At 35.0% G+C, this 27,776-nt stretch overlaps 1 protein-coding gene across 1 annotated transcript; it reads left to right on the forward strand.

Annotated features, from left to right (window-relative positions):
- The first annotated feature begins 1,293 nt into the window (after positions 1 to 1,293).
- itpr3 (inositol 1,4,5-trisphosphate receptor, type 3) lies at positions 1,294 to 27,602 on the forward strand. The gene is given in 59 exon segments (XM_042762136.1): positions 1,294 to 1,629; positions 2,777 to 2,847; positions 3,591 to 3,712; positions 3,925 to 4,011; positions 5,360 to 5,518; positions 7,281 to 7,379; positions 7,611 to 7,694; positions 7,919 to 8,065; positions 8,408 to 8,503; positions 8,588 to 8,626; positions 8,814 to 8,953; positions 9,084 to 9,183; positions 9,791 to 9,951; positions 10,106 to 10,247; positions 10,331 to 10,492; positions 10,618 to 10,790; positions 11,463 to 11,582; positions 11,661 to 11,843; positions 12,074 to 12,325; positions 12,729 to 12,873; positions 12,978 to 13,122; positions 13,246 to 13,439; positions 13,520 to 13,640; positions 13,840 to 13,851; positions 14,186 to 14,240; positions 14,337 to 14,502; positions 14,792 to 14,971; positions 15,056 to 15,133; positions 15,818 to 15,937; positions 16,043 to 16,165; positions 16,259 to 16,463; positions 16,773 to 17,017; positions 17,256 to 17,381; positions 17,457 to 17,582; positions 18,317 to 18,437; positions 18,606 to 18,787; positions 19,028 to 19,176; positions 19,331 to 19,439; positions 19,811 to 19,922; positions 20,092 to 20,243; positions 20,335 to 20,497; positions 20,667 to 20,815; positions 21,081 to 21,281; positions 21,612 to 21,722; positions 21,815 to 21,910; positions 21,990 to 22,114; positions 22,397 to 22,463; positions 22,565 to 22,642; positions 22,768 to 22,960; positions 23,039 to 23,161; positions 23,318 to 23,490; positions 23,573 to 23,737; positions 24,198 to 24,387; positions 24,536 to 24,619; positions 24,707 to 24,828; positions 24,915 to 25,080; positions 25,763 to 25,923; positions 26,248 to 26,409; positions 26,522 to 27,602. Coding segments are annotated over 59 exon segments (7,947 nt in total). The 5' UTR covers positions 1,294 to 1,537; the 3' UTR covers positions 26,645 to 27,602.
- Positions 27,603 to 27,776: the final 174 nt, after the last annotated feature.

A 27,776-nucleotide genomic window follows, 5' to 3' on the forward strand; every position in this document is an offset into this window, starting at 1 on the left:
GTGTTGTGCACCTACATTACCAAAATATGGCAGTAATTACTCAACTAGAGATTAAAACATGAGGTTGCAGGGTTGAGCAAGTGGGGAGGTTGGAAGTAAGTTTTTATTTGACTTTAATTGAGTTTAAGTGCAATGCAGATGTGGAAATAATTGCACAACTGCATCCAATCTCTCCTGAAGCTTGATTTGAATGCAAATTTGCCTGGACATTCATTTTGAATACGTGGAAAAACAGCTTGACATTCAGAGCAAGTACTTGTGCACAGATGTGATTTTGCATGGCACATATTTGTGCGTAGGTATCTTTTCTTGCTGATGGTGGCGTTTCCATGGCTCCTTATAGTGAATAATTATTTTATATACCAACTTGACATACAGTGACCTTTTTAAACATAAATGAATGGAAAGATGGATTGCACATTTCTCAGCTGTGAATCTAAAGCCTCTCAACATAAACCACAACACATCAAAGTGTGAAACTCTCTTGCTGTAACTGCCAGTATTGAAGGATATAGATGTGATTGAGTGTTGGATATTTTATGATGTTATGTTTTTGATGTTTTTATTTTTTATTCTTGAAGTCTTTATTATTGACATTATGCACAAAGACATCACTCGGTGGATCATATTATATTGCTTAAGATGTGGTTGTTGGATTTTGATTCTGTATTTTATAATAAATAACATTGTATTGGGTTGTTGTTTTTTGTGATTTTGTATTAGGTTGTATTGCAGTTGATTTATTTCGTGTTTTTTATTTGCGAGGTTGAGTGGGTCTGTTTATTCAGAAGCATGTGTAGCTTTCTAATAGAGAAACCTTCTCATACTCTGACCCTTAAAATTAATACACAAATATTTTAAAGGCATCTAAGGTATATAATAGATTAAAGGCATTTAAGAAAACAGGTGGGCCTAAAAATATTTACTTTTTAAAATTAATTGCGCAACAGCTAATGGTACAAAAATCATATTTTCTAACAAAAAGAGCTAGGTCATGTTTTTAGTTTGTCATTATTATTTTTATTTTATTTAATATTTAATTTTAATTTTTTATCCTGCAATGATAAGCGACGACGATTTTATATATAATTTTTTATTTTTATTTTTTTATAATCTGTATGAGAGAGTAATATATCGATTTTATATATAATATTTTGTTTTTTTTTGTTTCTTTTTTTTTGCAATGATGAGAGTGAGTTAGCGAGTCTCATCTGTATTTTCCTTCCACGCGGTGCCTGCCTCGTTTGAAGCACTATGACCTCAGGTACGCTGCAAAGCTCCAATAACGATTCACTTTCTGCTTCTCGGACGTTTGCGCTTGACATTCCCAGCTGCACATCCAACCGGGGATTAACTTTTTTAGGGTTTCTTTCCTTTGCATGTTTTCCAGCTCTACCGGGATGCATTTATACTTCAACTGTGGGTGAAGCGCGTGCCTACACCCGCTTTATATCAGGAAGAGTTTGTAAGAAAAGTGTCCGGGCTTCTCAAGATCAGACTGAAGCATCCAGACTCCTGCGTGCTGTAAATAGCAAAGATGTCTGATTCAGCATCCAGTTTTCTGCATATAGGGGATATTGTCTCCCTGTATGCAGAAGGAACTGTCAATGGTTTTATAAGCACACTGGGGTAAGAGTCTTTCATTGACTTCTCTGTCTTCCTGCTTGCCTTCACCTCAGCCCAAGACTCTGCACAACATACAGCATTTGTTTATTTAAAAAGCAGTAAATCATAGCCATCAATAAAATACAGTTTTAATGTGAAACTTAGTTTATTTTTAAATAAAATGACTGGCATTCTAGTCTTGAGAACTCAAGCTTTGTTCTTTTTCTTTGCTAGTTGGTTGTACTGTGGCTTTCTTTTACTCTGAGCTTTGATGTGTTTGAGTTTTTGGTTTGCAAAAAGATCGAGAGCTGCACACAGGTGTGCAGTTAAGTTACAGTGCAGTTAACTGCCTAGAATCTTTTGATTCACATTTTGATTGATAGGCAGACTGTCAGCCAATCATATATACTATAAATGTCCATGAATGTGTATATTGTGCATATTTTATAGTGAGGACATCACAAATCCATTCAAACAGCTTCATTTGATATCCATGCTCTTAAATAAAAGCACAATCTTGAATTTACATTTACAGTGAAGCCTGTTAGTCATTGAAAGGGAGAGACCTTTTTAGTGTTATTCTGTATGCACTCTGAACTTCTCAGCCCAAACCTTACTGTTGTTTTAATGTCAGGATGAAATACGGAAATAGTTGGGTTCATGTTTTGTGTTAGGGCAAGATGATGGAGAAGTTGATCTTAAAAAGCAAATGTTATGCAGGAATGGCTTTCTTAAACAGCATTCAGAAGTGTCCAGGGTTTTTCCTTGGGCTATTTCAGCCGTTCGGGCTCAACGAGTGTCTTATTGTACTGGGGTGGCAACTTACTGTATAAACACGTTTTAACCTGTTTCCCAGAAACCCTCAAAGGTTGCTGTAGTTAGTTGCAGGCTAGCCTAGGGGTATTATTGAATAGGATTGCATATATATAATATAACGTAATTAGACCTTAAATGCACTTTGGCAAAGCATTTAGACCTTATTATTTAAAGTATTTAGCAGGATGTCCACCAGAAGTCTGTAGAAATTAAGAAATTTGTGTTCAAGGCCATGGCTGAAGCTCTTTTAGAGTTCATGGCTTGTAACTCTTTATTACCGCTGATACCGATGTGCCTCTTGAAGGCTTTTGAAGAATCGTTTTATTGAGGTGACACTATGTGTTTACCTTCCCAGGCTGGTGGATGATCGTTGTGTCGTGGAGCCAGCAGGTGGAGATCTAGACAACCCTCCCAAAAAATTCAGAGGTATTTTATAGCTTTTAAAATAATCTTTCACACAGCTAAATGTAGTTCCATTTTGATTTTTTCTTTCTGTAAGGTTATTTTGGTTTCTTGTTATGATTTTTTTTTTTTTTAAAGTAATCTTTCACACAGCTAAATGTATTTTGTATGATAGTGAGAAGTCTGTGGTCCCCAGAGAGAAGTATTTTTATTTTTTACTTAAAATAAATAATATTTGTTTTATATATTTTTTTAGTTAGCTTTAATCTATGAAGTTTGTGGTCCCCAGAGAGAAAATAAAAATTGTGAGAAATGTTAAATTTTGGTTGTATAATATATTTGGGTTATTTATAGTTAATTTGTATTATTTAGTTAATTTATATTTTTGTAATGTTGGAATGTATGATATTTACGTTAGTGTTGGTTTGTTGGTAACTAACTGGGTCAACAATGCAGTGAAGTAACCTCAAACCATAACCTCCCCAACCCATTAAGTTCAGATCTGATCTGCAGATGATACAAAGGTTTGGTTGAGATCAAATGTGAGCGAATACAAAATTATTTTGTCCCATTTCCTGTGAAAGTCCAAAGCAAATTTTTAAATATTGCTTTTATTATTTCTAAAAATACAGTATTTTCCCAAAATATGGTCTCACAAGAACAGTGTCTACAATGTTTTTTTTTTTCTTTTCTTACAAATCACATTTTCCAAAAACAGACACACAAACAGCTTGTACAGATGTTATTTATTTATTTTTTGAATCTAGACTGCCTCTTTAAGGTTTATCCCATGAACCGATATTCTGCCCAAAAACAGTTCTGGAAGGCAAAACAGGCAAAACATGAGAAGGATAAGATTGGAGACATGGTGCTTCTTCAGAAATTGCAAGTACGTCACAAACAATTCTACTGAATTTAGATCATCAACAGAAACCACCTTTGTTTTTTAATTACAGCTGTGAGCAAAAAGTGGAATCTGATGTATTTAATATGTTTGCTGGGGCACGTTTCATATGATGATTGACATTTGAGCTGCTTGCAGTTCTTTGTTGCTCATTTGTTTGTTTTTGTTTGCTTTGTTTTTTTTGGTTTGTACCAAAGCATGCAGCTAATTTGGAACAAAAACAGAATGAGGCCGAGAACAAAAAGGTCCATGGGGATGTGGTAAAATACGGCAGTGTCATTCAGGTGAGAATCTCCATTTAGAAAAATGATACCTGTTAATTAGCTGCTGATGCAGTCAGTGTGATCTGATGTTTTTTACAGGCTGGTTGTCTATAAATACATCTTTGCTGATTTTTTTGTTTTTTTGTTTTTTTAATATTTCACATTAGAAAGGTTTCCCACAACATTTCTTCAGGACATCGTTACACTATTTAATAATTATGTAAAAACTTACAAAATCAAGAGAGGTTTTGTAAAGCTCTATCAAACAGCTATATTCCCGACAATTAAACCTAAGTGTAAAACCATTTAATCCCTTATATAGAGGAGTAGAAATGTGTTTCTAGAAACAAAAGATTAAGAGTTATCCCAGTCACCCAATGTGATCATGCATTTCATTCAAGATTCCAGGTGCAACACCAACTATGGACTTTTTAGCTGTTAATATGGGGACACTGAAAATGATTTGATGTTTGTACTTTTTCTTGATATTTTTGGGTGTATGTTTTGTTGTACGTGGTCTGTATATTACATTAGGAGCTGGGTTAGTAATATTAGCAATGAATGGAATGAAAGCCATTTTGATGAAGATAACGCAGAGAAATATTTAGTTTCTTTGGAATAACATGCATCAAATAATCTTGCACAGTATTAACTAAACAAAGTCCCTTTTTGTTTTGTTGACTTATGCAGACATGCTGAGTTTGTTAATGGGGTCACAACTGTACCTGCATATCTTTATATGAGTCAGAAAAGGCAAAAAAGAAATGTGTTTCCTCCCTGTTAGTGACGTCAGTTACAGATAATTGCTTACAGCAATGGCACAATATTGTAGGAAACAAAGTTTTTCTTTTTCTATAGTATAGTGTATTATAAAAAATAAGAGTTTTTTTCAATTTATTGTGTTTAGGTTGGTGTTTTCATGTTTTTTTATTTTATTCTTGTTTACTATAGGGTATCCTAAAATAAATAGGAGCTTTCAATGTCCAGTGATTCCGTACCCAATCAAGATGTAGGTCTTTAGGAATTTGTTCAAAAAAGGAAGTAAAGTTACTAAGAAGCTCTGTGTTAACTTCCATTCTGCAGAAACAGCAGTGAAAGAAAAGGCTATAATGGTACACATTCAAAATATTTGGCACGAGGTCTTTTTTTGCAGATAAAAAGTCAGACAGTATGAAGTACTTTCTTTCTAATAAGCTCTGTAGTAGGTGCAGTGCTGTAGAAAAAAGCAACAAAAAGGATGTGTTGTGAGTTGTTTATTTCTAATAAGCTCTGTGGTTGTTTGGTTGATTGAGAGAGTGTTGTTGGCACGATGGTCTCGAGTGACTTCCATGTATAAAAAGTCAATCAATAAATGTTGATGTGTTTTCAGCTCCTGCATATGAAGAGCAACAAGTATTTGACGGTGAATAAGCGTCTCCCAGCATTGCTGGAGAAGAACGCTATGCGTGTCACTCTTGATGGGACGGGGAATGAGGGATCCTGGCTTTTCATCCAACCTTTCTGGAAGCTCAGAGCTAATGGTGACAATGTAATTTCACACACGCATATGCAAGCATACAAGAAACACAAAAGTCACATATTATAAACTAGGCCTGTCACAATATCAACTTTTTGTTGTGCGATTTCTTGCACCAGAAATAATTGCGATAAACAATATTATTGTCATTTTAAGACCATTTTATGCCACTGAATATATATTTATAATATAAAAGAATAATAATGCAAGAAGGCCAACGCACTTGCAATTCTTAAGAATATTTAGATCATGGAAATTAAGTATTAAAATATTAGATACCTTAAAAAACTTGAATAAATAGTAAAGTACCATTTTCTAACAAAAAGTGCAAAGTAACAGAAAGAAAAAAAGACAAATTCACAAATAACTTGTCCTGTATGGAGATTTTTTCCATCTACAGATTTTTCCCGGACCTTCCTTTCTCTGTGAATTAAGTCAGATCAGATGTCCGTATGCACGAAGGCACAGATTCCTTAACAAGGCCATTATCCGCAGATGAAACATTTTTGTAGAAGCGTTTTTTAAATTTGAACTAGCACAAACCTCACCATGTTATGTACGAGAAACTGCAGAAGACACAGGTGCAAGTGGAATGCAAAAAACATGGTGACATTAACTTTCATGTAAATACAATGGCCAATATATTGCGTCACCAAAAATGATTGAGGTCATGTACATATATTGTTCGACACGTATATATATTGATTATTGCAGGCCTAATATAAACAAGCCTATAAGGGGAAATCACATCATTATGTGATCAGAGTCATATTTTACCCAAAATAAGATTAAAAACAAGAAATTTGCATAAAGTTGAAGCTTTTAAATCCATTTAAATTTGTATGATTAGTTACAACTGAAACTAAAATTAAAACCATTTAAAAAAAAAAAAAAAAAAACATTTTCATGACCTGAAGTAAAATAAATGTTAACTGAAATAAAATATTTAAAAAAACGTTTTTTTTTTTCAGCTAGTTTCCAAGGCAATATTTCTCATTTTAATCTATTTTAACTTTATGTAATGAAATAACTAAAAACTAAATATACTGTATACATGAAGTGAAAAAACACTAAAATTAAAAAAAACTAATTATTAATAAAAATATAATAGTAATGCTATGATACTAAAATAGCACTGCTTCCCCCCACAGCTTTTGTGACTAATGTAAAAATAATGTACTACTGTAAAAATATAAAAATTACTTTAATATTTACATTATGCAGTATTTGTTTAATTTGTGCTGAATTTAATTAATTTATTACTGTAATATTTTTATGGTAATACAGAAAAATACTGTATTAATGCTAGAAAAATTTAGAAATTAAAAATAACATAGAAAATAACATCCAGATTCTTTTTATGTCAAAATGTTGTAAATCTTTGTAAACAAGCTCTGTTTTCTGTGTGTAAAAGGCTTTTTACATGTTTTTTTTCTTCTTTTGGTTTTGGGCTGCACTGCAGTGTAACCTTGCATGCTTTTATGGGATTCACCTTTATACCTATATAGATACGGCATATTTACCTGCACACCTAATTACATATCATAGTCTATACAAATATAGACACGCATACTCGCTCACCAAGTTAGGTAAAAGCATGCAAATGACCCAATACACATATAAACAGGTTTACCGAGCTAATCCGAATTTAAATGTTTGTAGATTGCTTCTCCCTTGTGTAAACTGATAGGGATGTACATATTTGCTTTTCAGATGTCTGTGGCTGTGACAGTCATATTGAACCCCTCACTGAATCGTTTATACTCCATTTCAGGTGGTAGTTGGAGATAAGGTGATCCTGAATCCTGTGAATGCTGGACAGCCTCTCCATGCCAGTAATTACGAGCTTCTCGATCACCCAGGGTGCAAAGAGGTGGGCCTGTTTGAGAAGACATGATCAGTTTTTTTTAGAGAGTTGGGGCTGTTTGAGAAGACATGCTCAGTTGTTTTTTGTAAACATGATTTTTGTGTAGTAGGTGGGATTGTGTGTTATGGTGAGCAGTAGATTAGTTTAATGCAAACTAGTTGTCAATTTTCCAAAATGTACATGTTTTCTGAGATTGTTAATGGTTCTGTGATTTTAATAATTTACTGCCCCCTACAGATCAATTCAGTCAACAGCAACACCAGCTGGAAGATCAGTTTGTTTATGATGTTCAGTGACCATAAAGATGAAGTCCTTAAGGGAGTAAGTGCAACGATCACATGCAAAAGTCATTGTTACAAACATGTGCTGCAGTTCGTACCAACAAGTCTATGGTGTTATTTTGCTGTTTTTAAAATAAATGCTAAGCCTTATTGCATGCTTTCAGCTTTTGCATACACCATAGCCACAGTTTCAAACCAGTTTTATGATTATATATCCAAAGCCAAGCCAGTTATGTTGATATCTTATATGCTATTCATGCATAGGGAGATGTGGTGAGGCTTTTCCATGCAGAACAGGAGAAGTTTCTGACCTGTGATGAGTATAAGTCTATGCTGCATGTGTTCCTGCGCACAACTCTGCGTCAGTCCGCTACTTCAGCCACCAGCTCTAATGCATTATGGGAGGTTGAGGTAAGAGCCTCCTCGTAGACTGATTTAGCAGATTTCCTGCAGTTAATGGTAGGATTTAGATTCGGATGTGTGTGGGACTATGTCCTCAAAAAAGCCAAATTATTTTTTTATAAATAAATTTTAATATGTTTAAAAATGCGAAATTTATTGAATATATATTAGAATTAGTATTTTAATTTTATATGTTTTCTTTATTGTTTTTTTTTTTTTATGTGAAGTTGCAATCATGAGAGATAAATTTATCAATTTTAACTTTTGAGGACACATTTTTAAGAAAGTTTTTCCTATTTGGAGGTGGAAAGGTGCCTCCATAGTGACATAATGTTTGCTTGTTGGTTGTAGGTGGTTCACCACGATCCGTGTCGTGGAGGAGCAGGACATTGGAACAGCCTGTACCGATTCAAACACTTGGCCACAGGAAAATATCTTGCTGCTGAGGTAAATTCCTCCACATTTATAGTAATCTGATATATTGTTGATAATATTAGAAGGACTTATTTACATCATTTATTTGTGTTGCAGGAGAACCCAGGTTATAAAGAAAACAGCAATGATATAGAGGTAGGTTAAAAGGACATGTTCTGTATGCATGGTAACCAATAGAAAACTTTATGGTAGACATCTCACTCTATAGGACTTGGATCAGGAGTTCATGAGATGTTAAAAATTAGATGCAAAGACTGTTCCTATTTTATGTGTCCTGAAACCTTTTCTCCCAGAACGTCTCTGACTGGTACTATGTCTGTAGGTGGATAGTAGCCGTATAAAGAGAAGCCTAGGAGAGAGGATAAAATACAAGCTAGTTGCAGTGCCTCATGGGAATGACATCGCCTCTTTGTTTGAGCTGGACCCCACCACACTGCAGAAAACTGATTCATTTGTGCCTCGGTATTCAGTTCTATGCTTTACTCTCTCTCTGTTTGTTTGTTGCTGCATTCTGTGGGATAAAGGAATTGGTTTGATTAAGAACTTGATTAATGGATTCCTGCTGCGTATTCATCTTCTTGATTTCCAACAGAAATTCTTATGTTCGATTCCGTCACCTGTGCACAAACACTTGGATCCAAAGCACCAACATTCCCATCGACATTGATGAGGAGAGGCCTATTCGATTAATGGTGAAGAACTTTCTCTGTACAGTCTGTCTAACCCTCACTTCTTAATGTTGAGAATTCTGTATATGTTTATGTCTGAAACATTTAATTCGGACTACACTTAATTGTATACCAGGTAAATTTAAAACATAAGTTGTATATTTTAGTTGTGTATTTTTTTATTTGATTTATTTTTTTTTTTTTATTTATTTTTTGTGTAGTATTTCATATGTCTTATAGATTTTTTCATATTTCATTATTTTATACTTTATTTAACATAATTTAATACATTTCGGTTGAATAATATAATAATTGCTTTATTTAGTTTGGTGTTGCATATCACATAATTTAATACTTTTCAGTAATTTAAAATAATTGAATGTATATAGATTTTTTGTAATATTTTAATTTTAATGTATTTATTTTTTTGTTTTTATACCTTTCATGGTCCTCAAGCCATTTCTTATTTTTATTTGTTTGTTGTTTGCTTGGATTTTTGTGTTTGTGGATATTTCAAGATTCTTTGATGAATAGAACATGCAAAAGAACTGCATTTATTTCTATATATATTTATTTTAGTATTCACTTTTTCCTTTTTTTTTCTCCTCTATTCCTCCTTTTCTTCTGCTAGCTGGGCACCTGCCCCACCAAAGAGGATAAGGAAGCCTTTGCCATTGTCTCTGTGCCGGTCATGGAGATTAGAGATCTAGATTTTGCAAATGATGCCAGCCTCATGTTGAGCACCGTAGTCGACAAGTTCAACTCCGGTTTCCTCAGTCCTAATGACAGAAGGTAGAGTTGACACGACACACAAGCACCAAACCAGAGTGTCAGCCTTAGGTTTTATGTCCTTAATGGCTGTGGTTTTTACTTTGTAAATATTTGTAAAGTAAACCTTTTGTAGATTATATTGTGTCAGAGCTTCATGCACCCTCTCTATGCACAGGTATGCCATTAAACTCCTGGAGGATGTGGTTTTCTTTGTTGTCGATCAGTTAAACAATGGCCAGCCAGCCCTGGAGGTGACCATGAACAAGCCCAACCGTGAAAGACAGAAACTTATGAGAGAGCAGAACATTCTCAAGCAGGTCAATTGGCAAATTATGGCGTTGTCTACAATTGAAACATCATTGTTGGTGAATGATCTAGTGAATGGTCTATTTCTGCTTAGATATTTGGGATCATTAAAGGCCCGTTTAAACAGAGGGGCACTGATCCGCCTCTGCTAACGTTGGATGAGCTGTCTGACCAGAAATACGCCCCCTATCAATACATGCTCAGACTGTGCTACAGGGTGCTGCGTCATTCACAAGAAGACTACCGAAAGAATCAGGTACTCCAATCCATACTAACACAGGTGCTCAAGAATGGTAAATTGTATGAATTGTATTAATGGTTTTCATGTCACAGTAGAAAGCTCAGGAATCCTGTATTCAGAGATGGGGATTTGTCTTACAGGAGCACATAGCCAAGCAGTTTGGAATGATGCAGTCTCAGATCGGCTATGATATTTTGGCTGAGGACACCATCACAGCCCTGTTACACAACAACCGCAAACTGCTGGAGAAACACATCACTAAAACCGAGGTGGAGACTTTCGTCAGTCTGGTTCGTAAGAACAGGGAGCCCAGGTTAGATGAACCTTAAAATTCTGAATTTTTAAATTGTGGTTTACAGGTCTGAAAAAGTAGTGGAAATAAATTAGTGCTGTCAATCGACTCATCGCATCCAAAATTTGTTTACATAATATATGTGTGTGTACTGTGTATATTTATTTATTTTTGTTTTGCTATATATATATATATATATAAACACATATTTTTAAAATATTGACATGTATTAATGTGTTTATGTTTATATTAATATAAATTATATCAGATATAATATATAAACAACATATTTCTCTTAAATATATACATACATGTGTGTGTATTTATATTTACATGTACATAATAAATATACACAGTACACAAACACATATTATGTAAACAAAAACTTTTATTTTGGATGCGATTAATTGTTTGACAGCACTTAAATTAATAGAATTTTTAAAGTTATAAACATTTGTTTTGCTAGGGTTAAAAATGCTCATTTTGATTGTAATGTCAATGAAAAAATTTAAATTAGCTGGAAAAGTCATGAAAACTAATTGCTCAAATTGTTTGGTAATTCATTTATCGGTTAATTTTGAAGCTCCTCCTTATTTCCTGCATTATTTTTAGGTTTTCCTTTTTTTTTGTCCATAGCTTATAACATGCCTGTGTCTGTAAATGTCTATTCTGTGTTTATGTATTGATTTTCAGGTTTCTGGACTATCTATCGGACTTGTGTGTGTCCAATAATGTTGCGATCCCAGTAACTCAGGAGCTGATCTGTAAATGTGTGCTGGATGCCAAAAACCAGGATATTCTCATGAAAACTGAGTAAGTTTTACAAAGAAATTGTGTAGTGTGTCTGTCTTGGGTTATGTGCTCATGTGAGTTCTGTGTGTGTTTGTGAAGGCGGCGAGCCGCTAAGGACACACAGCACACCGCTGAGTATTTGGAAGAGTTTGGAGAGGAGGATGAAGTTTGGCTGATTTGGTCTGAGAAGGAGAATGAGACCCATGAGAAGAGCATTCGACAGCTTGCCCAAGAGGCCCGGCAAGGGAATGTGCATGACGAAAATGTGCTGACATATTACAGGTAATAAAAACGAGTCCGTTGTTTAAACCCATTTTAAATATAAATGGAATGCTGCAATGATTAAATAACATGTTAATGTAGTACAGTCAGCTGTTAGACACCAGGCCTGTCAGGTGATTAAACCCTTTATTAAATTATTATAGCTGATTTTACTAAATGAACATGTTAAATTGACAGCAGATTATTTCAATATGTTTACAACTGTACGAATATATATTTTTTTTTTCCAGGTACCAGCTCAAACTGTTTGCACAAATGTGTTTTGATCGCCAGTATCTGGCCATAGATGAGATCTCAAAGCAGCTGGATGTGGAGCTGATTTCGCTCTGCATGATGGATGAGGCTCTTCCCTTTGACCTACGGGCGTCTTTCTGTAGACTCATGCTACATGCACACGTCGACCGTGACCCTCAGGAGCTTGTAACACCCATCAAGTTTGCTCGTTTGTGGACAGAGATCCCCACTTCTATCAGCATCAAAGAGTGTGTTCATATACCCACACAATCACCTTATATATGACTTAATATTGCATTTTTTAAAGCATACTCAGCTACACTACCATTCAAAAGTTTGGTGTCGGTAAGACTTTTTAGTCTCTTAAGCTCACCCAAACTGCATATATATTTTAATAATATATTTTAAAATGTGATTTATTCCTGTGATGGCAAAGTTAAATGATTAGCAGCTGTTACACCAGTCTCAAGTCACATGACCCTTCAGAAGTCATCTAATATGCTGAATAAATGTATTAATTTCTTTTGGAAAAAAATGACCCCAACCTTTTGAGCGATAGTGTATGTAAAGCAATTTAACTTTTTTTTATATAGCAGTGTGCAAGCACTGTTTAAACAATGAAAGGTGTAATTATGCTGTTTTCTGTTATAGTTATGACTCTCACATGGACTATTCACGAGACAATAAAAAGAACAAGTTTGCCAATACGATGGCTTTTATGGAGGAGTACCTCAACAACGTTCTCATTGATGACCTACCTTTTGCCAATGAGGAGAAAAACAAGCTTACATATGAGGTACAGTTATACATTATATGTTAAAACGGAAATAAATATGTACATGTTAACACTAATATTTCAAAATGACATATACATATTTGCTTTATTTACATTGTGTGTAGGTGGTGAGCTTGGCGAGACATCTCATCTACTTTGGATTCTACAGTTTTTTTGAGCTTCTGAGGTTGACTCGCACCCTATTGGGAATCATAGACTGCACTCCGAGTAATGCTAACATCAACCCAGTGTTTAGCGATGATGGCAGTGGTTAGTATTCAAAAACAAGATTTTTTTTTTAGATATATACAAGGTTATAGACTGAATGACACAACTAAACTTCCTAGAATCCCAGTGTCCAAAATGGCCAGTAAAACGGTTTCAACTTCCTAGGTAAGAACGTCAGGCGCTCTATTCATGGCATGGGGCAGATGATGTCCACCATGGTGCTAAACAGGAAGCCATCCCTTTTCTCGGGCTCTGGTCGCCCTGGTGCTCTAGACAGCCAGGCCGGTAGTAAAGATAGCATTGACACACAGGACATCACCGTCATGGACACCAAACTGAAGATCCTGGAGATATTACAGGTAGATGCTGTCGAAGATGGCAAAAGCTTTATGCTGTCAGTGCTGGCAATATCTAAATCTCCTACTTATGGTTTGTGCAGTTCATCCTCAGTGTACGTCTGGACTATCGGATTTCCTTCATGCTCTCTGTTTTCAAGAAGGAGTTTGTGGATGTCTATCCTATGGGTGATGCTGATGCAACGCATCATACGGAGCATGAGGGTAATGATGTTTAGATAAATAGTCAACACTTGTAAGTGTCACAACCTGACTACTAATCAAATAACATTTATAATGTTAATAGAATCAATCAACAATCTCTAAAGTTGCATTATATTCAAATAACAACATAATTCTTCCATTCTTCCATGTACTAATCCCTCTACTCTATTTTTCATCTCTGTTTTTGTGTTTGTCTCAGAGCCTCGTTCTGGTGAGAGTGGCAATGTTTCATCATTTCTTGATTCTTAAAATTAATTCCTTAAAGGTGTAGTGTGTAATTTTTTATTTTTTTGTTAAAAATACTTACTCCCATCACTAAATATGCTCAGTATGCAAAACCTCTATTAGTAAGTCGTTTTTACATTAAAAAACCTGATTTCTGCAGTTCCATTTGATGCCGCTAGTGGCTCAGAAATTACACACTTCAACTTTAATGAATGTCCATTTTAAATCAAATTAAATTTAGGTTAGAAGTATAAGTAGTAATGCTTGAGTTTGTTTTCTGATTGTACATTTTGTTATTTATTTATTAATATTTTAAACAGCTTCCATCAACCTCCAGCACATTGGAGAGCAGGCAGAGGCCATGTTTGGAATTGGGTATGTTAATGAACAATTAATTCTATTTCCACATGACTGTTCATCATGTATGTGTGACCCTTGTGACTTCTCTTTGGCTTTACTCTGACCGTACAGTAAAGTAAACAGCATTCTGGAGGTGGATGATGAAGGGGGGCGAATGTTTCTGCGTGTTCTGGTGCACCTCATCATGCACGACTACCCTCCGCTGGTTTCTGGGGCCTTGCAGTTGCTCTTCAAGCACTTCAGTCAAAGACAAGAAGTCCTCCACACCTTTAAACAGGTAGAATGTACAGCCCATTTAAACATATACAAACAAATTGCTTTTATTGGTAAAAAGGTGTGCCTAGACGCCTCCAGGTAAAACATCTGCAGGTACAGCACATAACTAGATGTGCAAAATGTGCTGACCATACAACTGACATTTTACTGCTCATTTGCATGCAGCAAATCACAGTTCCTGTGGCACAAAATGAAAAAGTACTCTTTCAAGTGGTTAAAATGCAAATGCTTTTGTAAAGATTAAAATTGTTGAAGTCAGTTCTTCATCTTGCTGTGTTTGTTCTCCTCAGGTCCAGCTTCTCATTTCAGCTCAGGATGTGGACAACTACAAACACATAAAACGAGATCTGGATCTTCTGCGCACCATGGTGGAGAAGTCTGAGCTTTGGGTCATAAAAAAAAGTACCTCTGGGGGAGATGGGAAGAAAGACAAGAAAGACAAGAAAGACAAAAAGGACAAAAAAGAGGCTGCGCCAGTGAGTCATGCATGTGGGATTATGTATAACAGGATAATTAGGTGAAAGAAGCTTATTTTTGTTTTTTTTTTCATGCAGGCATCTCCAGAGGAGGAGACGGATACAAAGAAACTGAAGGTTGAAAAGAGCAATGAAAGCTACCAGAATGTCAAAGAGGTGATGTTCTTAGTCTGTTTGTCTGTTGATCAATAATATGTTAGATTAATTACAGTGGGGTCTAAAAGTCTGAGATTACAGACTTTTATATTATATTGCACTACTGTTCAAAAGATTGGGGATAGATTTTTAAAAATAAATTAATCCTTTTATTCAGCAAGAATGTGTTAAATTGATCAAAAGTGACAGTAGACATTTATAATGTTGCAAAGGGTTTGTGTTGCAAATAAATGCTTTTGAACTTAATATTCATCAAAGAATCCTGTAAAAAAGTTAAATTGTTTTAAATTGATTATAAATGATTGTTATTTTTTTCAACATTGATAGTAATTTATACGAATAAGCAAATTAGATATATTTTGGAAGGATCACGTGGCACTGAAGACTAAGGTGATGGCTGTTGAAAATTCTGATAAATTTAAATTGTAATTTTACTGTATTTTTGATTAAATACCTGCCTTGGTGAACATAAGAAACATCTTTCAAAAACATAAAAAAATAAACGAAAATCTTACTGACCTCAAACATTTGGACAGTATATTATGATAATTAAAGTTATTACTTTTCATGGTATGCACATATATGCAGCTTTTTTTTTTATATTGTATTCAGTGTACAGTATTTATAAATATGTATAGATGGATGTATTTTTTGCAATAATGAAATCTTTTCTCTGATCTCCAGATTTTAGAGCGTTTGAATAAGATGTGCAGTTCAGGTGTATTTAAGAAACAACAAAGGCTATTGAAGAACATGGGTGCCCACAAAGTTATGCTTGACCTGTTGCAGATCTCCTATGATCGGGTTTGTGGTCTTTATTAAAGCAGATAAAATCTGTGGTAGATGTGAAGCATGGTCTTTGGTTTGTCCCTCACTAACCACATGATTTATTGTTATATTTTTTAACAGAATGACACCAAAATGCAGGAGATCATCAAGTACACGCACCTGTTCTTACAGAAGTTCTGCACAGGGAATCTGGAGAACCAAAACCTCCTCCATAAACACCTCAACCTCTTTCTCACACCTGGGGTGAGTGCGAAGCATGGCGCTTAAAATAGCCTAAGATGCTTATCATGTTTTCATTGTGTTTCTCTTTTCTGGTTTTTGTTTTGTCTCTCTCAGCTCCTAGAGGCAGAAACAATGCAGTACATTTTCAGTAATAATTTCCAGCTCTGTTCTGAGATCAGTGAGTCTGTGCTGCATCATTTTATCCATTGCCTGGCCACACATGGCCGCCACATTCAGTACCTCAACTTTCTGCACACCATCATTAAGGCCGAGGGGAAATATGTCAAGAAATGTCAAGACATGATCATGACAGAGGTTTGTTATTGTGATCGAAATAAAGTAGCCTTGAGTTTTTGAACAGCATGTATTCTTTTTAACCATTTGTAATCATGGCATGAATGGAAATTGTATATAACTACTTTCATTAAATTTTTTTTGGGGGGGGATATATTTGTTTGGTGTAATGTTGATGTTTTTTTTTTGTATATATTGTATTTTTTTTTTTGTTATTTTTTTAGATGTTTTTTGTTGTTATGTTTTTGTGATTTTTTTAGTTGTTTTATTTTTAGTTTTTCAAGGAAATGTCCATTTAGTTGATGGTATATACATGATATGTACAGTGTTAAAGGTGTGGGTGATGAAGTGGTCGTCTTCTATAATGATGACACATCATTTGACACCATGGTGGAACTGATGACACAGTCAAGGGAAGGGGTGAAGGACGACAGCCCTCTGCGGTACCATATTTCTCTGGTAGAGCTGCTGGCTGCATGTGCAGAGGGCAAAAACGTCTACACTGAGATCAAGTGCACATCTATGCTGCCCCTGGAGGACATGGTGAAAGTAATCACACATGAAGACTGTATCACAGAGGTAATCAGATGATGGATGTAAACATGAAATGAAAGCGCTTATTCTTAAACAATGTGTCATGTTTCTTTTTTCCACTTGTGCTGAAGGATTATGTTCAGCCTCCCTATATCTGTTTGTTAAAAGAGCCAGTTAATTGATTAAATTACACGAGCATTTATAGCATGTTTGGGGGTTTTAAAAAAAAGTGTATTGCATAAAGTGTATCAGAAAATTTAGGAGTCTCTTCTGTGTCATGCAGGTGAAAATTGCATATGTGAACTTTGTGAACCACTGCTATGTAGACACAGAAGTGGAGATGAAAGAGATCTACACCAGTAACCACATCTGGAAGCTGTTTGACAACTTCACTGTAGATATGGCTAGGGTGAGTCCACCGATGCTAGATAAGATGTGTGTAAGAATAAAGAGTTTCATTAACTTGGTTTCGTTGGAATTCCAGGTGTGCTCCAACCGTGAGAAACGCATGTCAGACCCTGTGCTGGAGAAGTATGTGATTCAAGTGGTTTTAGACACTATAAATGCCTTCTTCAGCTCTCCCTTCTCAGAGAACAGCACCAGCACAGAGGTGAGGCATCATATATATTATTATTATGATTCATCATATGATTATTTATCATATTTAAGGCACAATAGTCATATTTCTGGTCTATGCCACATCAGCCTTTATTTATTGTTTTTTATTTAATAATTATATTTATGTTTATGTTTATTTTTTTTATTTAGAAACAAAACTACTAAAACTAGAATTTTAGAGCCTTTATTTATTGTGTTGTCACGTTTAATTAGATTGTGTTGTTTGTTTATGAATTTGTTTTAGGTAGTTTAGGGAAGATTTTTTGTTTTTGAAAGAAGTTCGTTTATTGGATCAAAATTATGAGTAAAGTTTTGGTAATGTTTTTTTAGAATGTATATGTGAATATATTATAAAATGACATTTATTCCTGTGATGGCAAAGCTGAAATTTCAGATGATCTTTCAGAAATAATTATAATATGCTGACTTGGTGCTCAAGAAGCATTTCTTATTATCAGTGCTTAATACAGTTGTGCTGCTTAATATTTTTGTGAAAATCGTGGTAGTTGTGCTGCTTAATATTTTTGTGAAAATCGTGGTACATTTATTGATGAACATTCTTAAAAAAATTAATGCGACAATTTGAAAAGCCTTTAAATCTGAATATTTTTACTTTTGAGCAATTTAATGCCATTTGCTGAATAAAAGTATTTAGTTAAAATTCACATTTAATACTCCAGGTTTCTCTTTCTCCCTCTCGTTTTCTCTTTCTTTTGTCTCATTCAGGCTCATCATACCATTGTTAAGCAGGTGCTGCAGTCTTCTATGCGTCTGTTAGATTGTCCCTGGCTACAGCCACAACAAAAAGTCCAAGTAGAGTCCTGCATCCGAACTCTTGCAGTGACAAGTAGGTCAACTTGCTTTTTAAGAGAGTAGATCAGGTATACAAAAAAAAAAAATTTTAACAATTATTTTACAGGCCTAAAATGTGGCAGGAGTTTCAGTTCTCCTATAAACTAAAGGTTTTTGGAGTATGACCAGACATCTTATTTGTTTTACCTGACTGTTTCCACAGCAAAGAGTCGCTCCATCCCTCTGCCGTTAGAGTTGGAGGATCATGTCAGTATGATGTTGAGTCACAGTAATGCCCTCACACTGTCTCGGTCCAGCCACAGCATCAAAAGCCTGTCACGCCTCACACGGCCTGCTGCTCCCACCAACCCCTGGGACTACAAAAACATCATTGAGAAACTACAGGTGCCTAAATGCATGTGTGCCTACTTAATCTCCTTTTAGATTTTGAAACCAAGTGATTCCAAAAGAAATTATTATTAAAAAAACTTGTGCGTGACACTGTAATGCATAGGACACAATAATGCTGGACTGTAATGCATATGACACAATACAGACTTAAGTAGTTTGTTTTTGTGTTTTTTTTATATATGTTATTATGTATTGTGTATGTGTAGTGTATTAATGTTTCTGTAACACTGTTAGGATATCATTAACACACTGGAGGAGCGCGTGATGCCGTTGGTTAATGCAGAGCTGTCAGTGCTGGTGGATGTGCTGCACCAGCCTGAGCTGTTGTTCTTGGAAGGCACGGATGCTCGATCACGCTGTGAATCAGGAGGCTTCATATCTAAGTGAGTCACTTCTGTCTAAACTGGATTTTTTTCATACAGCTTTTAGCATGCATTTTGTGGCTTAATCAAATAAACTCAGAATTTATGTTGCATAATGCTGTATTACTATTTGTGAGGGTGCGTCATCATCACCTTACTCTTTAACTTTGTGCAGATTGATTCAGCACACAAAGGCTCTCATGAATTCAGATGAGAAGCTCTGCATCAAAGTGCTCAGAACTCTACAGGAAATGCTCATTCGTGAACTGGACTTTGATGAGAAGGTGAGATTAGATTATAATATTAATAATATCACCATGTAATCAAACTATGATCATTCGTTAGTTTAATTTTGATGTTTTAATGATGATATTATTTTATTATTTAACTGATGAATGTTGTAAAAAATAATTTTTTTATTTTTTTTATTCATTTTTTTTATAATTGTTGTGTAATTTTGAAATTTAAATATTAGTTTTTATTTTTATTGTTTAATATAAGAGATTGCGTTTGACTTATTTTTTTTAAGATTTTTTCATTGTGTTGAATTTTTTTTATTGATTTTGTGTATGTCATTTATTAAGTTAGTTTTATTTTAGCTTTAATTTCTATTGGTGTATTCATTGTTTAGAAATTTTAGTGCTGTCTTTTGCAGGGCTTTGCCTTAAGAAAGGTATTGCTCCAAAACTACCTCTACAACAACAAAAAGAACATAAAAGCAGAGCTTGTTGAACATGGAGGAGGTAATTTTTAAATTACTGATGAAAAATCATAGAATAATTCATTAATATCACACAAAAAAGAGTGTTTGATTTTGACTGGTTTTGTAATTGCTAGCCGGATCAGCACAAAACATTCTTTGTGGATGTCTTGTGTGAAATATTGGTGTGTGTGTGTGTGATCAGCACAAAACATTCTTTGTGGGTGTGTGTTTGTTTGTTGTTGTGGATTTGGAGTGTGGTATTGGCTGGGAGTTTGGGAATTAAATTTTCGTATGGATAATGAAGGTGGCTAAGAACGAGAAGATCTTTCAGGAGAGCATTCAGCTCGCCATCTGTCTGCTGGAAGGAGGCAACACGGAGATCCAGGTGGGAAAGTATAGCTTTAGTCATAAATGTTGTTACATTTGCAAGAAAAAGCACCCATTATTGTATATAAATTGGTTCCTGTTTTTAACAGAACTCCTTCTACAAACTCATGATGGGAGACAACAAATCAGAGAAGTTTTTTAAAGTGCTAAATGACCGCATGAAGAACGCACAGCTGGACGTCAAATCCACAATCTCTGTCAATGTGGGGGAAATGACCAATAAAGCCAAAGATGAGAAAGATCTAGACACAGGTAATTTGTAAAAAGTGTATGAAGTCCAGGCATGAGAGGAAAGGGTCAAAATTATTCTCTTATTAAGTTTGTAAAGGTATGCTACATCTTATATATTTACTATACATTTCTAATAAATGAAACTGTTTAATCTACATTCATTGCTGACTCTGACAATGGTTTCCTGTAGGTGCAGGGCCTTCCTTTGGCCAACCTGAGCAGCCACCTCAACCTGAGCAGCAGGAACTAGATACAGAAATGGGCCCCTCTGTCACCATCATGAAACCCATTCTGCGCTTTTTACAGCTGCTTTGTGAGAACCACAATCAGGATCTTCAGGTCTGAACAACCCCAGATTAACAATCATTTTAGGATCAGCTATAATGCATGAATGATCAGTGTTTCTTAAAAAGGCCTTAAATCAGAGCAAAAAGTCTTCCTCAGTATTTTTGTCTTGTTTTCCAATACAAACATCTAAAAAGTCTTAAATCAAGATACATTTATTGGAGATGCAAGTTGAAGATATGAGAAATTGAACAAAATGATAATTTATTGTAGTTTTTATCTACATTTCATTCAATAAATTCAATGTTCTTTGCCCTAGAATTTTCTTCGCTGTCAGAGCAATAAAGCAAATTATAACCTGGTTTGTGAGACGCTCCAGTTTCTGGACATCATGTGCGGCAGCACGACAGGAGGGCTTGGTCTGCTGGGCCTTTACATCAATGAGAACAACGTGGAGCTGATCACACAGACCCTGGAGACCCTCACAGAGTACTGCCAAGGACCATGCCAAGAGAACCAGGTGAGATTATCAATTACTAATAATGGTATTATTTTTAAATAAATAATTTTTTGACATATATGCTTTTAATCTATGGCTGAGAATTTACTTTAAGTACTTATTAATTCCTTAGGGGATTCAGAAATAGAGAATCAGAAAATGCCAGATTCAGAAAGAGCTTCACTCGCCAATGATTATCAAGCACACAAGTTGATGTTTATTATAAAAACAAAGTGTTTCCTGAAAAAATGATTTTTGCTGACAGAGACAAATTAACTGGCACATCTAGTTTTTTTTAGATCAGTAAAAAATGTAATTCATGACATTCTAATTGATTTTTGTCTGTCTCAAACATGCATTGTCTCTCATGAGTGCAATGGTATTGACATAATCACAGCCTTGATTCTGAATGACATCAGTCCTCTCTGTCGTTACCGTATGGAGCTGGTGCTGCAGCTCAAGGTAAGGATACAGTTCTGACACAAACACAGAAGCTCTACTTTAATCATAAATCATGTTCATCATTATTTGTAACAATGTGTGTCTATTGTCAGGACAACGCCTCTAAGCTCTTGCTCGCTTTGATGGAGAGTCGTCATGACAGTGAGAACGCAGAGAGGATTCTGTTTAACCTTCGACCCCGGGAACTGGTCAGTTTGGCTGTGTCTTCTGTATTATGTGTAACAATAGTATTTTAACATTACTGAGTACTGTATTGTATGTCTTCAGGTGGAGGTGATAAAAAAGGCTTACCAGCAAGAGACTGAAAATGAGGAGGGGGAAGTTTCACCACGGGAAGTTGGACACAACATCTACATCCTGGCATTACAGGTGGAATATAGATATTCTTTTTTGTTTTGAGGGTTGATTTTTTATTAATAATGATGTTATTTTTTGTTTTGTTTTTTGTTTTATTGATGGTTATTTAGTGATTTTTTTTTTTGTTTTTTATCACAACAATCAATAAACAACTAATAGAATGCAACAATGAAAACATAATGCATGTTGGTATGCCATTATTTTAATTATTGCTGACAGTTTGGTGGTAAAGACCATAAAGTTTGTCATTATTATTATTATTTTTCTCTCTCTCTCTTATTATTATTATTATTACTACTGTCAGTTTGGTTGCAAAGACCTTTTTTCCTGCTTAAACCACAAAAGAAAACAATAGAGGAAGGAGAGGAAAGCATCTCTTCTATGGTAATGTGTGAATTTTTCTTTTATGACTAGGAGCGCATTTTCAATATTTTCTAGAACATGCAGTATATAAGACATTGCATTTTTGCTTGTGTTTATTGCAGCTCAACTTGAACAAACAGCAGGAGGAGCAACAGGAGGATCCATTAGAGTACTATGACCGTCAAACGGCTCAGATTGAGGTAATAAAAAAGATCTCTATGACTGCTAAACTGGATATAATGAGAAATTTTTTGTTAATGTGTTTTGTATTTTTTTGTGTTTTTGTGATTTCTGGTCTACTAATGTCTCCGTACGTCACATGCAGATTGTGCGGGAGGACCGTAGCATGGAGCAAATAGTGTTTCCTGTTCACCCCATCTGTGAGTTCCTAATGGAGGAGTCAAAGTTCCGTGTGTTTACCACCACAGAGCAGGACGAGCAGGGCAGCAAGGTCACACACTTCTTTGATCAGACATCTTTCCTGCACAATGAAATGGAATGGCAGAAAAAACTTCGAAGTAAGTATTGGGCCTAGGATTTTGTGGCTTAGTGATTTACAAATATGTCCTTAACACAGGTTTATTGTGATGCTTTAGGCATGCCGGTCCTGTACTGGTTCTCTCGTCGAATGTCTCTCTGGGGTACCATATCATTCAATCTGGCTGTGTTTGTCAATCTAATCATCGCTTTGTTCTACCCACATGACTCTGGTCGTCCTGGTATGTTTATGTGTGCATTATCTGTTGGTAACTTTAGTGTATTAATTGTATAAATGCTGCATTTACCATCAATTTCAAAGCACACAAATATGGACCAGCAGTTGGCTTTCTAAATATGCTTTTCCATGTAGTTTTAACAGGCTTTTGTGCTTCCAGGTAGCATAGACACTTCGTTGCTGCTTATGCTGTTCTGGTGCTTTGCTGGACTGGCTGTTTTGGGCCTGTTATCAAAGCGCTATGGGTTCCAATCCCTCACTGTCGCCATCACCCTGCGCTGCATCTATCACTTTGGCATCGGGCCAACACTCATCCTGCTGGGGGCTCTCAATGTAAGTCTTACATACCATAATACTGTATGTTTGCTTAAATAAAAGCGAATGGTTTTAATTCAGAATTTCTCTTTTTAACCAGCTGATCAATAAGATAGTGTTTGTGGTGAGCTTTGTGGGGAACAACGGCACCTTCATCATGGGCTATAAAGCCATGGTGATGGATGTGGAGTTCCTGTACCATTTGGCCTATGTGTTGACCAGCACGCTGGGGCTTTTTGTCCACGAGCTCTTCTACAGCATACTGGTGGGTGTTAAAAAAATGTATTTAAAAAAAAAATGAAGAAATTAATACTTTAATTCAGCAAGGATGCATTAAATTGATCAAAATGTTACATAGTTGCAAAACATTTCAAATAAATGCTGTTCTTTTGAAATTGCGATGCATAAAAAATGTAACCATTTTTACGGTTTAACCCCAAATATTAAGCAGTACAACTGTTTTATGTTGATTGTTACTGTAGATTAATTGTTTACTTTTCTGCAATGTTTTAATCGTCAATATTGTAAAAATGCCACAAAACTTTTGCCAAGCACCAAATGCCATTAAAATGACTTTTGCTGAATAAATAAAACTGAGATACTGTACTCACCAGTGAAAATATAATGCTTTTTAAATGAAATGAGAAACTGTGACATGATTTTGTATGACTAAATCTAATTTAGTCTAATCTCATCATTTCTCACTTCTCTTTTACCTCCTTCAGCTGTTTGATCTGATCTACCGCGAGGAGACACTCTTTAATGTCATCAAGAGTGTGACACGTAACGGCCGCTCTATTCTCCTCACTGCTGTCTTGGCCATCATCCTGGTCTACCTGTTCTCCATCGTGGGCTTTCTCTTCCTCAGGAATGACTTCATTATGGAAGTCGACCGGCTTGCTAGCCTAGATACAGGTTAATTGCATGCACCTCTGTTCATCTTTACTGGTGTATGACAACCCCATCTGAATAGTTTTTTCCAGAAAGGCATCAAATCCTGCGTTCATGATAAATTTGAACTACAGCATTGCAACAGGCTTAATGGTGTTTCTTGTCCTATAAGCAGATACAGATAACTCTATGAGCAGCTGCAGTGCTGATGGAGTGGAGTGCACAGAGGAAACTGGGTTGGTTGCACCATCAGAAGGTGAGTTTGGCATTAAAGACAATATTTTATATTGGTTTATTTTAGTATTTAATAAGATGTTTAGACTTTTTTTTAATGTCTTTGCAGAAGAAGAGGACAACACAGAGAGAGCATGTGACACTCTTCTAATGTGTATCGTTACGGTGCTGAATCATGGGCTGAGGAACGGAGGAGGTGTGGGAGATGTACTGCGCAGACCCTCTAAGAATGTATGGAGACCCGCAATCATATAGGAATGTTCCCATATATGAATACAAAAGTTAACCAATTTAATACAATGTTGTTCAACTTACAGGAGCCTTTGTTCCCTGCTCGTGTGGTGTATGACCTTGTCTTCTACTTCATTGTCATCATCATTGTTCTCAACTTGATTTTTGGTGTGATTATTGACACCTTTGCTGACCTGCGTAGTGAAAAACAAAAGAAAGAGGAGATACTGAAGACTACCTGTTTCATTTGTGGTACGGAATTAGACTTGAATATATTTTAAAGTGTTTATTCCTGTGATGGAAAAGCTGAATTTTCAGCAGCCATTATTCCAGTCTTCAGTGTCACATGATTTTTCAGAAGTCACTTTAACATGCTGATTTGCTGCTCAAGAAACATTTATTATTTTTAGTATCAGTGTTGAAAACAGTTATGCTGCTTAATGTTGTGGTTACAACATTTTATAGCTAAAATAAATAATTAAAAAGTAAAAAAGGCTTTTATTTTTGATATATTTTTTTTTTGTAAATATTTTTGTGTTTTTTTTTTCTTTTTTGATACATAGAATGCATCCTTGCAGAATATATATATATATATTTTTAATCTTACTGACACCAAAATTTGAATTTGAATTTGCATTGATCTTATTTTTGACAATTAAGCACTTTTTCCCCACAATATTTACTGCAATGCACAATGGATTTTTGTATTGATATTTTCATTACTGTAATTTTCAAAAAGACACAATTTTAATATTCCTTTAATATAGGCTTTATTTAGTTTTTTAGCAAAATATAATTTCTTAATTTATTTGTTGAGGGTGAAATATGACCCTAGTATTTCTTAACAGGCTAGACTTTATGACAAATCATATGTGAAATACAAATCATCAGAGAAAATTACAGAATGAATTGATCTATATTTGTTTTTCAATAGGTCTTGAGAGGGACAAGTTTGATAATAAGACTGTGTCATTCGAGGAACACATTAAATTTGAGCATAACATCTGGCACTACCTATATTTCATTGTGCTGGTACGGGAGAAAAACAAGACCGATTACACTGGCCCAGAGAGCTACGTGGCCCATATGATAAAGGTAAATTAATAAAAATGAAAAATTCCAGCTGTTTGGATACTGGACACATTCTATATATTAACAGCATTTACCAATGTTATTTCCAATGTATTATTTCTATGCTTTCATGTTATTTATCAATACTTTGAATAGGATTTTTTTCTTTAATTTTATTTTTAATGAATTTTTAGTTATTTTGTTATTTCCTTTGGTCATTTTTATTATTATTATTATTATTACTATTATTTTTTTATATTTCTATTTCGCTTTAATTTATTTAATTAATTCTTGTTTCACCTTGCAATGGGTTTTGATTCAGTTTTCTTAATTGTCGCCTCTTGTTAGAATAAGAACCTGGATTGGTTCCCACGCATGCAGGCCATGTCTCTGGTTGTAACTGAGGGAGATGGAGAACAGAATGAGATGAGGAACCTGCAGGATCGTCTCACCTCCACCATGAAAGTGGTCACACAACTCACAAGCCAGTTAACAGAGCTGAAAGAACAGGTACATTTATCAATGTCAGCACTGTTTGTCCAGCATTAATAATGTTGTTGCATTAAAATAATTGTCTCAAATTTTAGATTCTAAAATAACAATTGTGTATTTGTTCATTTAGATGACCGAGCAGAGGAAGAGAAGGCAGAGGATGGGTTTTGTGGATGTCCAGTCTGGCTCAAACCCTGGGATGCCTATGCCTCCTAGTGCTGCTGGAGGAAATCTTCAGGTCATCAAGACCTAATTTCTCCAGCTAACCTTGCATTGACTTTATAGATGCAATAATGTAATCCTGTGATGCTGGTGTACTTCCCACTGTGGAAAAGTTGCGTTCAGTGGATAGACGGATTAGATCTACACTCCCACAAAAGCACTACTGACTAAATAGTCATACTTTGAGGGGCCTTTGATTACCTGAATGGTTTTAGTATTCACAAATTTTTATATATATAAAGTATGTAATGGTTTTATTTTTTTTGGTTAAAATATTTGAAAGCTTCTTTTCAAAACTCTTGTTGGATGTATGGATAAATGTAGCATTACTGTGATTAAAGCGGAGTGTTTTAGATAGATAATGAGTAGTTGTAGGTTAATACAGTCGGATGGTTTGTTTTAATGTGCACTGATGAGATTGCACATGCTGTATTTATAGGGATAATCATGATGCCCTGGCTTGATAAGATTGTGAGATGATTGGGATGGGAAACATGAAGGGGAATATCATGACCAGCCTTTTGATGAACTAGGAAATGCTAATGTCACTATAGATGAATCTGGGGAGTATAAATGGCAGAATGTATAGAAGTGTGTTTAAAGTTCATGCAGCTTTAATTTAAAAGTAAAAGTGCCTAAAATGAATCATAAGAACATAACTTTTGCTCAGGAAACTAACATGTTCCTTTATTTATCTTATCATAAAAATACACAGTCTTAAGTGAGGACATGCTGATCGTGGTTTTAATAGACATAATGCATGTAGATCTATGAATGTGTCTATTTAATTATTTATTGTGCGACCTAAGTGTCATTTTTTTATGGCCACAAAAGAATGCTGGGACATACTTATATTTTGGCTTCGTTAATAACAGCAAGTGTGTAATTAATCAGTACTATTGACATCAAGTAATCATCATTTTATTGCTAATATGTTGATATGAAGTGCCTCACCAACTTTACACAAAATAAAACATTTGGTTATTTGACGTCTTGTATCATTAAACGTTAAAAGACTAAGAGAAACGAACGAGTCACATTACTACGATATTACTATAATAAAATGTTACAAAATTCAATAGAAGTTTGATTATTTTGAAACATTGCAATGCCTTTTTATTCTTTTCCAAACACAATAAATGATATCTTCCAAATGAAACAAA

The sequence above is a fragment of the Cyprinus carpio genome, chromosome A8 (assembly GCF_018340385.1).
Source record: "Cyprinus carpio isolate SPL01 chromosome A8, ASM1834038v1, whole genome shotgun sequence".
In the NCBI taxonomy this organism is placed as follows: domain Eukaryota; kingdom Metazoa; phylum Chordata; class Actinopteri; order Cypriniformes; family Cyprinidae; genus Cyprinus; species Cyprinus carpio.